This window comes from Corvus kubaryi, unplaced genomic scaffold (genome assembly GCF_017639235.1).
Source record: "Corvus kubaryi isolate FWS band 111438036 unplaced genomic scaffold, C.kubaryi_AGA036_p1.0 37236, whole genome shotgun sequence".
NCBI classification, from domain to species: Eukaryota; Metazoa; Chordata; class Aves; order Passeriformes; family Corvidae; genus Corvus; species Corvus kubaryi.
Window position 1 is genome coordinate 2247244 of NW_024581067.1, and position 12271 is coordinate 2259514.

Here is a 12271-nt window from a genome sequence, read left to right on the forward strand (position 1 = left end):
CCTTGTCCATTTTCACAGCAATGTATTTAGTCTGGTTATTGGTACCAAAAACCAATCTGGATATCATATTCCCATATGAAATTTGGCCTTGGTAGCTGCAAATTTAAAAATTAAGAAGCGCATCTGAATTTTTCAGCTTCACTTTGCATTTGACAGAGCACTGGGGATGCCAGCTGCACACTCTGAATTGCCCTTTTCACTCATCCTACAATACCCCAACATTATTTTTGGCATTAAGTCTTTCTCCAGACTGTGCCAGATAGGGAAAAGATCAGGAAGAAAGGGTGCTCTAAAAAAACAGTGAATTTTTAATGCATTAATATTGGAACAAGGAAAAAAGTCTCTTTATAGTACCCATTCTTAGCAGTTGCTGGCTGTACAGCAGAGTTGAGACTCAACTACATTTTCCCAACACACAAACATTTCTTCAGAAATTGAAGTACAATAAAGGTGAAACACATTATTTTATTTATAAAATATTTTCCTAATAATTTATCAATACTTTTTGCACGGTTTTCAAACAAAGTAGATCCAATCCCCATAGATATTTTGCAATTAAGGAAAAGGATGAAAAGGAAGGGAGTGGAGAGAGAAAATTACACATGATGCAGCATCTGTGATCTCTCAGAAAGCCAAAAAGTTAATGGAATGCACCTGGAACTATACCCTGATAAAATCCATTAGTCTCCAGACATGTATTTTGCACCTCCAGCATGTTCCATCTTTAACCACGATTTGAGGATTAAAAACTGTCCTTTCTTTCATCTTCAGGTTCACACGTATTTTTCCATTTCTGTAGTTCCTGAGAATCATTTATCTTCCATGCTTCAGCAAAGGACTTCATTTTTTTCCTGTGGGAGAAAAAAAAAGCCTAATCAAAATACAGACACATTTTTAAGTGAAGCACATCAAACCCTGAAAGTCCTACAGTCATCTGCAAAATTTTATACACAGTCAAAAATAGCACAGCTCAAAATGTTTTCTGATTTTCAAACAACCAGTTAATATTTCTAAGATATGTGTTCCTGCTCTAGGTCAGCAACAAATTAATTTCATAACTAACTTACAGCACCACCAGCAATGACAAAATGATGTAAAAAATAGAAATAACAAATTGTTAAAGGAAATAAACAGCATTGTAGTCAGCCCTGTTAAATTTTCATCATTCTGTTCCTACAAATTTGCACTTGTAGAATCATAAAAAGAAAAAGCATTTTCAATATAAATGAGTGCACACATCCTTCCTATTTTCTTCTCAGCATTTTTTGATTTATAAGAGCTGTGACAAATTACAAGACGTTTAAAATGGGTTAACACACATTCCTGACGACAGTAATGTCAAAACTGGATTAAATTACCCAGTGGATTTTCTTAAATAATATGAAAGTATTTAAAAAAATAAGACAAGGCATCTGGCCCACGGGTATTGTGACAGCACAAGTACAGTGCTACCAACAGGGCTGAGTTTGACTCCCCAGAGCTGGGAACTCCTGCTCCCACCAGACAGACCAGAGCCACTCCTGGAGCTGTCACATCGCCCTTGGGAAGAAGGCTCAGGGCTCCCAGACTGAGTGGTGGAGGACAAAGGACTCACCACAGCTTCAGATGAAGTATTTACCCTTTTCCACTGTGAGAATAGAAGGAACTTGCCCTGGAAACCCGAAACAGAGCGGGCAGGCTTCATGTCCCAGGGCTGCTCAGGGGGACACGTCATTAACTCTGCTCTGTTGCCCTCACCGTGGCCCTCTCTGGGCACCCTAAATCAGGCTTCCCACTGCATCACCCCACACTGCTCTTACTGCTCATGGGGTTTGGGTGCAGGGAACTCCCTTTCTAGCAATGAGGACATGCTGGAACTCTCCTGGACCCGTCCCAGTGACACGCCACCAGAATTCTCACAGAACAAAGAGAAATGGAAAGGATATATATTACATTATTTCACATTTTATTATCCAGTAAGTCTGGCCTTCCAACTCAGATTCTCACCTTTCTGAACAATTTTTTCTTAATTTTAGAACCCTACACAGCCTGCAACAGCAGAGTTAAGATACTGCTCGAGATCTGTTGTTTTACTTTTGCCAATTATGGACTGGTATTTCCAATTAGTATAAGCTACCACATTATTTTTCCTATAAACTGTCATGTACCTTCAAAGGTTTTTATTTTGCTTTATTAAGGGACAGATAAGAAACATCGTTAAGTGCCGAGCACTGTCGAGTTTTGAAGTTTGCACCTATAAATAATTAGTAGTCAAAATGTTCTCATACAAAATTATTCTGTCAGGATTAGGTACAGCCATCAGACAACCAAGATCTTGGTTCATTATGTTCCTAAGGGGCTATCTGAATTTTGCTCATAGGACTGACATGGAAAATAACAGCAACAGAAAAAAACCCAGGGAAAATGGATTATGAATATCTAAACTGTGCACATAATGTTACAGGATTTACAAATCCATTATGCCACTCAATACACACAGGAATCTTCATAACTAGTCTAATATATAAGGTACAAACACCCCTGAATGAAAATTGGAGATCAGAAAAATATTAAAGTCCCTAGAACTTTTAGTAAAATTTTGCGTGTTTGTGGGGGCAATCAGAATACATTATAAATATTTATTTTCAAATTAAACTGGAAGAAGATTATCCACATTCCCTTCTTCACTTTAGTAGGCAAAGACAATTCCAAGTTCCAAAGTAGGTAATAAATACTTTCTAAATTAAATTCATTAGTATTTTCAGTATCACTGGTGAGAACATAAGTAGGTATTATAGAAGGAAATAATTTTTAAAAAATCACAGTTGTTCTGACCTTTTCATATTCACTATTCTCTCCAACTCCTTTGATTTGTGAGCTGCTTTCTTCAAGATTTCTTGAGGAATATCTGCCAGTTTGGCAACATTTAGCCCATAACTCCTTGCAGAGACTCCTTTAGTTATTTGATAAAGAAAAGTGATAAATTCAGGATTCTCTTCCATCTCAGATCCTAAAAAAATAAAACCAAAATCAAAACCTCCTCCATGTGGCAAATACATAAGTCCCCTGTCTTGATTAGCTTACAATGTAAGCAGATAATACAGCATGAAGAATTATTTAGGGGACAGGTAAGTATCAGTGGCAACTCATTAAAAAAAAACCATTAAAAATTCTACAATTATTCTGTGAACAGACCTTTATGATGCTTCTTGTAATTCAAGCACTGGGACCATCATGTTTCAAAACAGTTTCAAAACAATCAGATGTGCTTTTTCACTCCATAGAGTGCTAAATTTTGGAGCTGCTTGACACAGCTGAAGACACTGAAAGTACAGGACGTTAAATGAGGCAGCCCCATTGAAATGAAATGCATGGGAGATACAAAACACATCTTGCTCGTGAAGCCCCATAAATAGCAAATGTTTTCAGACAGCGAGATCTTTCAGAGAAGGAGTTGCCATATGTTGGATCCCTAATCCCTCCTCCCTAATCCTTTGTGTTTGGCTGCTGTGGAAGGTTGGATGCTGGGATGGGCGAATCTTTCAGCCACCTCAGCTCAGATATCCTCCTGAGACACGTGAAGGAAATGCATGTCCAGTTTTCAATCCCCCCTAAATGTTTGACCGGAGTGAGTCTAGTGGGTGTGTCACATCCAGGTGAGGTGTAAATTGTCACACCAGGGTTACTCTGTGCCAGAGCCCCTCTCAGGTTTACACTGCACCTTGCTGTTGCCCGGTTTCCTCCTCGTTGACCAGGAAAGCCATGTGGTAATTCCCCACTGTGTCGGGGTACAGCCGCTGCAGCTCACACACCGAGGGGTAGTGGGTGACAAACAGAGTCAGGGCCTCCACCTGCAGCACACACACACGGAGCAAGGGTTGGCCCTGATGTGGTTTTTACACAGCCACACAGGGCTGCTATCCTTCATGCACATCCCTCCGCCCTGAGCTTGGACATGTCACCTTCCCACAAAGGGCGGGCTCCCCCCGTGAGGCAGCGCTCACGCAGCGCCAGGGCCACTTACATCTCTGATAAAATGTTCAAGGGTGGCATAGGCAATAGCAATGCCATCGTGCGTGCTCGTCCCTCTGCCCAGCTCGTCCAGGATCACCAGGGACCTCGAGGTGGCTTTTCTGATTATCTCAGCAGTGTCTGTCAGCTCCTCCATGAAGGTGCTGCGGCCTTTGTAGATGTTGTCTGCAGCGCCCATTCTGCACCAGAGACACAACACAAGCACTTGTGAAAAATGCCAGCTAATGCTGGGAGAAAAATACTCATGGTGATGAAACCATCCTGTTGTAAATCTCTGGTTGCTGCTCCAAGCAGAGCAGAACTTTCACCTTCCAGAAGAGTTTCCCAGCACACAATTCTCCCACCCTCACAAACAGGACAAGGCAGCCTGATTTTCCCTCAAAAGAACCTTGGGACTTCAGACCAGTCAGCTCACGAGAATTCCAGCACAGGTAGCTGCGAACGTGAATTCTAATCCTTTGGTTTAGTTCAGCCCTAGTTTTGTATGGGTTTCCAATGCTAACAATACCCAAAAATATCGGACAGTGGCATTTCCACACAGAGTGGAGGCTCATGAGACCAGGTATTTGTGAATCCGAACACCAGAGCAGTGATTTCCTTCAGGCAGTAACAAAATAACAATTATTTCCCCTAACTGCACAGGTATACAATCTCAACTAGCATACTTAAACGAGATTTAAAGGTATTTTGAGATTCCTCTCCTCGTTCTGTTGAAACACAACTCTTAGCAGCCTCCAGGCAGGTGAGCTCCACACACAAATTCTTCCACTTTCCATACAACTCTTTTAGCTCTGATTCAGATCCATGTAACCCTCAACCCTCAAACTCTATCTCAATTTGTGATTGAATGGTCGACATGACAGAAATCTCTTATTAAGCCACCCTGGTTTTCCCTTTTCCTGCAGCTTTCCTTACCTGTTCAAGTAATACCCATTCTATATTGAAGAAAGAGCATTTCCTTCCTGCATTTGTGCTTTTCCATTACACTAATCACATTGCAGCATCCCTTCTGAGACAGGTCATCATGAGCAAGCCACTCAGGAGGGATGTAAAATTGGATTTATTCACTCTTATCAGGCAATATAAAGTTACATACGAGCCACACTGATTTAAGCAGAACTGACTCGTGGACTTAGTATATTATATTTTCAAATTAAACAGCAGCCACAACAGTATTTAGGGCCAATCAGAACCCTTGAAGAGAAGCCAAATACAGCGCTTTTTTTCTCTGTCTTTCGCTGGGTCTCTCCCTATCATAATTGCTTCTGTTACCTACAGAAACGCCACCAAGATACAAGCAATTTCATGAGCATCTTATGACTAAGAGTAGTTGACAAAAAACAAGCAGGTTGGAGCCGGTATGACTTGTATATATCCTCTGGTCCCTGCCCTGAAAATCTGCCATGGTATCATGCATAACTGCACAATAAGCAAATCTTCAGTTATAAATTAACTACTTGTGGTTGGAGATGGGCATATGAGCAAACTGAGTGTTTTTATTTCATTGAGTGTGTGCTAACACACAAGTTACACTCCCACATACCCCAAAAGACAGGTGATTCCGGCCATAAGCTAATTCAGCCACAGATGATTTTTCTCTGAATTGAATATGTAAGGATAACGAGGTGTTGTGAAATTAATATTTCATTAAGCCACTTACTGCTGTAATCCTTTCAAATGCTGGGTTAGGAATGATGAACATTTCAGTGAATTTCTCACAGTGCCCCCACCACCCTGTGGCCCCTCTCCCAGCTTGGTTCAGGCACCAGGTACTGCTGTAAGACCAAACAATCCCCCTTATTGCCCAGATGCGCAGAGAACAGTGTGACTTAGGTCTGGTTTAACACATTAACTGCAAATACATTCATCGGAATGACAAATACTTTTTATGTTTGAACAATCTCTGGCTCCTTAATGAACAACTTTAGTCTTAGTGTCCGACCCTACAATTAGTGGCATTACTATTTTCTCAGTTTTTACTTGGCTTTTCCTTGCAGGGACAGCATCTCACAGGCTGTCTCTTGTGTGCCTGTGATGATTACACACAGAGCTTCCATTTTTCTCTGGGACTGCATCATTTCCATAGAGTCCACAAAATATTTTAGACTGTTTTGTATCTAATTTGCATTCACAAAAATACTTTTCTGAACTTCCTCACTAAATGCTGGAGATACAAACAGAAATTAGTATTATCTTCCTCTTGTTGTTAAAGACAGCTGCAAAGAAGCCTTTTTTTTCAGCATATTAAAACATTCAAATCCAACTCAGGCTTAAGAGCAGATTAAAAAAAAAAGGTGTATTTTTAAATGGCATAAAACTTCTTAAATGTCATCCTTAGAAAATGGATTAAATTGTTCTTTCTGCCTCTGTCCTTTACACTAGAAGAATTATAATTGTGTTTTGAACATACATGCTGAGCACTGTTATCCCAGAAGTAAGTAGGAATAACTGTGTTAGTGTGGATGATTGCAGTTATAAAACCAACAGTTAATTTGCAGCAAGGCACTGCTGCCTAACTTTATGCTCTGTTATTCCTGATACAACAAAGCCGTTGAGTCACAAAACCTATTGCTTAAACAACTCTTCCCCCCCCCCCCCCCACATTTAAAACAGCCATAATAAATCCCACCAAACTTCTCCAGGACTCAGTGGCTCTGAATCCACATTTTAATGCAGCTCACCTCTAAATGTTTTTATACATTAAAACATTAAACTTCATCCTGCCCCGCCCTGCCCACGAGGAGCGTGCAGACAGGCAGTGTGAGCAGTGTCTCTTCAGATCCATCACTCCTCAGCAGATGCAATTTGGCTGGAAAACACTTGTTTTAATGTCTCTTTGACAGCCAAGCAAATCTTGGAAAATTAAAAGCTTTTCATCATATGATGTTCAACACATTTATTATGCAAACTTAAAAAAAAAAGAGAATGCATTATCTCTTTTCAGTGCTAGGTTCAAGTAGCACAGATTCCTGTCACAGGCCTCAGAAAAAAACAACTGAGAGGGAATGTTTTGTAAATTAATTTTCAGAGGGCAAGTTAGAGGATATAACTGTGCTACCTCTCAAAAGAAGTTATCAGCATGCTCTTGGAGTTGGCTTGGTTTTAAGAGCACAGTGTGGACCCCAGAAGTTCATTCTTCTTTTATTTTACTGTGAATCTCTCACAGAGTTTGTGAAAATGAACAAGCAGCCTAGGAGCTGATAATGGTAACAAAACCCAGCTACATTGTACTAAATTAATCCCAGGGAAGAAGACAGCAAAGCCATTCCCTGGAGCCTTGTTTTCAGACAGTTGCCAACAGCCCAGTGCTACTTACTGACTCCCAATCTATAGAATACTTAATGCTGGAAAAAAACCCCAAACTTAATTACATTTTCCCACTGATTGTAGTAACATCCCTGCGAGTTTAGAAGCTCACCTGAAATACTTACTGCAAAAATGGAACCTGTTGCAGAAGAATAAACCTAATTCAAGAACAATTAACATTACAGGAAAATTACCCTTTTCTCCAAGAATAAGGTGTAGGAGACTCTCAGCACCAACAAAAATCACTTTCTGTGATTCAAAGATAACACTGAGAACACCATGAATAAAATAAATTCATAATGTAACTTTACAATTCCACTCACTCCCTCACACAAACCCCTTTGAAATGTCATTTCAAAGATCACTGCATTTGCACAGGAGTGATTTAAATTAAAATAACCAGTTTACAAAAAGAGAGGATTTAGATGTGCTGCTGCCTCACAGTTCATCCCTGCTCTCCACAGCCTGTCAGTGCTCAGCAGAGCAGAGGGGTCTGCCAGGGCAGTGGGGACAGGCAGCCCACGAGGGATGGGCAGGGCTGAGGGCTGCAGTCCCGGACCTCAGCCAGGACAATTCTCAGTGCTGCCCACAGCAGTGCTCTGAACCCTTCTGCACTTCAGACACACTCAGGCTGCCCACAGGAATTCCACATGGCTACGCTGAAACAGCCCAGCTTGGACTTCCTAACTTGTGCCTGCTCTCCACACACAATGGAGATGTATTAAGTAATTCCTCAGGAGACTGCATGAGCAAATTTATAGCAGCTCACTGGCAAGAAACTAATGCTTCACACTCCCCCACAACCTACTGGTACATCATCCTCTTCGTTTCCATCAAGATCTCACTGATGCTAACCAAAAACTGACAATAAGAAAAATAATTTCCAGAAGCTGTAATTACAGAATTAAGAAAAGAAAGAAGTGTGGCAGAAAGCACGGCTATCAGGACAGTTATTTTTGCACTGTTCATGGGTGACTTCAGGAAATCAGAAACCTGTTTTCAGTCTACATGCACACACATGCTCAACCATTTCTACAACTGCTTATCTGCCACTTTAAATGAAGAAATACCAATGGTATGTTACCTAATTTAGGAGAACAGCTGTTGAGAAGCCTGACAGAATGCATTTAATGTAAAATACTTTTTTATTTTGTAAATTATTGTAGATATGTGATAGTCTCAGTCACTGAGAGATTAATGAGGATATTAAAAGACTCTGAGGAATACAAATGTTGCGTTATCCTGGAAAGAAAAGCGAGTCCACAGTGATTTCCATGTTCAGTTTCATAGTGGTTTTTACATCTTTTTTTCCCCTTTTCCCTATCACTAGGTAACTGAAGCAGCCAGAACCAGTAATCACTGAAATCCTCCTTTCCTTCTAGAGCTGGCCCACAGGGGAATGCTGCACACACCAGCACCCCAGCGTTTTAAAAGAAACATTTCTAAGAGGATTAACTTTCAAGATGTGAAGTGCATTGATTCTGAAAGCCAGAGAGAAGAGAAACACCCATGGATTCAATAATTTCAAAAGCTTCAGCTGGACAGGTAGTCCTGAGCTGCGACAACAGAATCCCTGTGAGTCAATGCAGGCCCTGAGTGACAAGAAGTTACCAGCACCCCTCATTCCTAGACTTTATAGACTCACAGGAATTCAGTTGTTACAAAAGGTTACCTAGTGAAGAACACCCAAAAAATTTGCGTTCCGAAATTCAGCAATGATACCCTCCATAACATTTGAACTCCTTAAAAATAGTTGTTACATTCCCTAGGGCAAATATATCCGTCACTCTGAACTTATCAATGTAAATGTTATTGATGGTCAAGAAAAAGGCCAGCTTGTGAGTGCAAAGATTTTTCTGAAGGATAAATTATAAGAACAGATACTTAAATTAGGGTGTTTCTTTGAGAGTCATCCATACTAACCTGAAGATGAAAAAACGAAGACAAATCAAAACCCAGCACGGGAATATGCACAGGTTTACACTCTCTGCTGCAGGACACCAGGAGGGAACTCAAGGTAATTAAGTTAATGTGCATTTGTAGCTGAAGGATTGAGGCCAGGGGGGATTAAAGAGCAGGAACTGTAGCAACAGAGTAGGGACAATGGCTGAAGCACTCGGCACAAGTGAACTTTTCCCCTTTAGACCTGCGGACACCAAGGACAATCCGATTCCAGCTGTGACTGGCTCAAGTCCTAGGATGGAAGAGGTTCAGAAAGGCAGACAGAACCACTCAGCTGCACTGTAGGACAGCTGGCCAGCTTGGCACGCAGGTTTCCTCCTGCCGTGCCCCCCTCCTGGGGAAGAGCTCTGCTCTGTCAGGGCTCTGCGGCGGGCAGCAGGAGCGCTCTGTGAATCTCGCTGGCCGTGTGAGTAACTCCCTGCGCCGACCGGGATGGATTTCCAGGGCCGATCTAAGGCCCTGCAGGCACAAGGGCCGCTTGTGTTCAGCTTTTATAAATGCCATGTGTGCGCCCCACGGGCAGGCTGGGCAAACACGGCATTATTACACCTGCAAGAGACACAGACCTAACGCTGCAGATGCGTGTTTCTGTGAAATGAGCAGAGACACGAAGCCCAGTTAGCTACAGGTACACGCACAGCGTGCCTTAACTTGTTCCTGCAGAGCCACAGAGCGCTGTCAGAAGCAGTTACAGCTCAAACGGGCTGCAGTCTGTCCAAGGCACAACTCTTCTAGGAAAAATGGAACCAAGTAATTTTTCAATTTAACAACACTAACTAAAACTCTTACTTATTCTCTTTTTTTTTTTTTAATCCAAACCAAAGCTATCTGCACGTGATACAAAACGGCACAATGTACTTTAATACAGCAACCTGTTCTTCCCTGAAAGACAGGAACAATTTACCCCAGAGGTGCAATTACATGATTGATTGTGAGCATAAATGACAGGCTTAAGTAATTTTTGTTACTCGGGCAGTAAACAACAATACAATTAAGGAGGAACAAAATGAAACAAATTACTGTGCCATAAAGAAGTAACATTTCTGAAAATTACTTTGGGGTTATTGACAGCTAAGAAGTTCTGTTTGTCTGACTCACCGTGCTTTCAATACAAACAATACTTTTTTTGGCATGTCAGTATATAAAATTCTCATGTGGACTTGCCATTCACTTGGGATTACTTTGTGAGAACAGCTCCCTACTTTTCTGCACAATAAATAAATTGATGTGCATGGCAGAACCACTGAGCATTACTCCATACATATAGAATAAACAAAGATCTGAAAAAGTACCTTTGATTTTTTAATTTTCTGACCATTATCTTTCACAGTCTAACTGCTCCGGCAAATTGAGAGACTTTGCTCTATTTGTTCTCTTTTTTTTTTTTTTTTCCAAAAAAAGATCTGAATTATTTAAACATTTATTTTCAGGTTTAAAGAACTTAAAAAAAAAAATCTCCGAAGTTCTGGTCAAAACCAGATTATGTACAAACAAGTTGTTCAGCTGAGATAAACTCCTCCACAGTTCTGAGTCAGCAATCAATCTCCCGGTGATTTCTGTACACACCTGCAGAACCTGCCAAACACTGCTGTCACCTCCCCAATGGCTTTACAGCCTAGATTTTTATGATAAAGGTATGAAGAAGCTGACTAGATTAATGTCTTCATTTGTCTGAGGTGTTGTGATTGTAACTGGTATTTCTAGGAAAAATTATCTTCATCATCCTACCCTGTAAGCTTCAAAGAAATCATTGAAGCTTAATAAAGAAATAAATGGAAGCAAGGAATTTTTTAAAATTTAGACTCTGGTCTTTTGAGTTAAAACCAAAAAATTTCACATGTGATATAAAAATGAGAGGCAATATTTGCCTATTCCTATGCAAACAGGACCACTTCTAATAATGGAGCTTGTTACTTATTTACTATTTTAAATACAACTCTTTCCCCCTCTCTGTTCCTCCTGTGCAGCTCCCTTCTGACAAGCCAGTAAAACTGGCTGAATGAACTACGTGCAACGTGATTTGCCTAGTTACAAAAAGTTGGGAATTAATTTTGCCTCAAGAGGTGACATCAATGGAAGAGTCACATCCTCTAATACCTACGAGTATTACTTTACTTTTGTTCTTAACATTATTTACCTCAGTGTATTGTGAAAGGCACTTGGAAAACGTATTCCACTCAACTTCCACTTTGATAGAAACATTCTTTTTCCTGCTTCACATACCCACTCCATCCTGTGCCTTCTGATTTTCTCAAGAGTTCTTAAAAAATATACTCTTAGCATGCCTTGGAACATTTTAACCTACAAGTAAATCTAAAAGTAATCTAAAGTAATCATGCAATTTTAAGTATCTCTCAAACTTGAATGATGGTGGCATTTCAATGAAGAAAAGAAAAAATAAAATACAAGCATCCCAAATCAACTGCCCAAACACTTGCAGGTATTCATACAGTATTTCCTTTCCCTCATGATTTTAAACCTTACTGGAATTTGTGATAATGCCATCGATATGAACATTTTATCCAGTTAAAATAAAATGTTTATCTACTTGTTTCCTTCAGCTCCACACACTTATGAAACAGTAGTATGACTTTGTCAAGTTGTCAGAGTTAAATAGCTGTACATGCATGCAGGAAGGTAACACTCACAATACAGCTATGATAAGGCCTGACCTTTTTGAGAGTAATTCCACCATTTACAGATCAGAAAAACAGACATTTTGATCAACCACACAGAAGAAAGTACTATGACTTGTTTGATACATGGCCTCTACAGAAGTGTGGAGTCATGAGGACTGAGTTTTCTTGGGTTTTTTTAGTTGGTCTGAAGAAATCCTTCATCTCTAAACTGTCCTCTTAAGCCTTAACAGCAATTCTTTCTAGATATGGGGAAGAGACTGAGGGCTCCATGCATTCTGCACAAGCCTACAGGGGCACAACCACGAACATTCCCTCATTTTCTGCCCCATAAATCTCTTTTAGGTGACAACAGT

The 12271-nt window shown here is 40.5% G+C and overlaps 1 protein-coding gene across 1 annotated transcript in view; it reads right to left on the reverse strand.

Annotated features, from left to right (window-relative positions):
* Window positions 1–288: 288 nt before the first annotated feature.
* Window positions 289–12271, reverse strand: part of MSH3 (mutS homolog 3) — a gene marked incomplete at its 5' end in the record, with an annotated part of 85480 nt that continues 73497 nt past the window's right edge. Inside the window, 4 exons of the mRNA XM_042023041.1 lie at window positions 289–851; window positions 2815–2989; window positions 3701–3830; window positions 4004–4190. Of these exons, the coding sequence (XP_041878975.1) occupies window positions 743–851; window positions 2815–2989; window positions 3701–3830; window positions 4004–4190 (601 nt within the window). The remainder of the gene's footprint in view (window positions 852–2814; window positions 2990–3700; window positions 3831–4003; window positions 4191–12271) is intronic.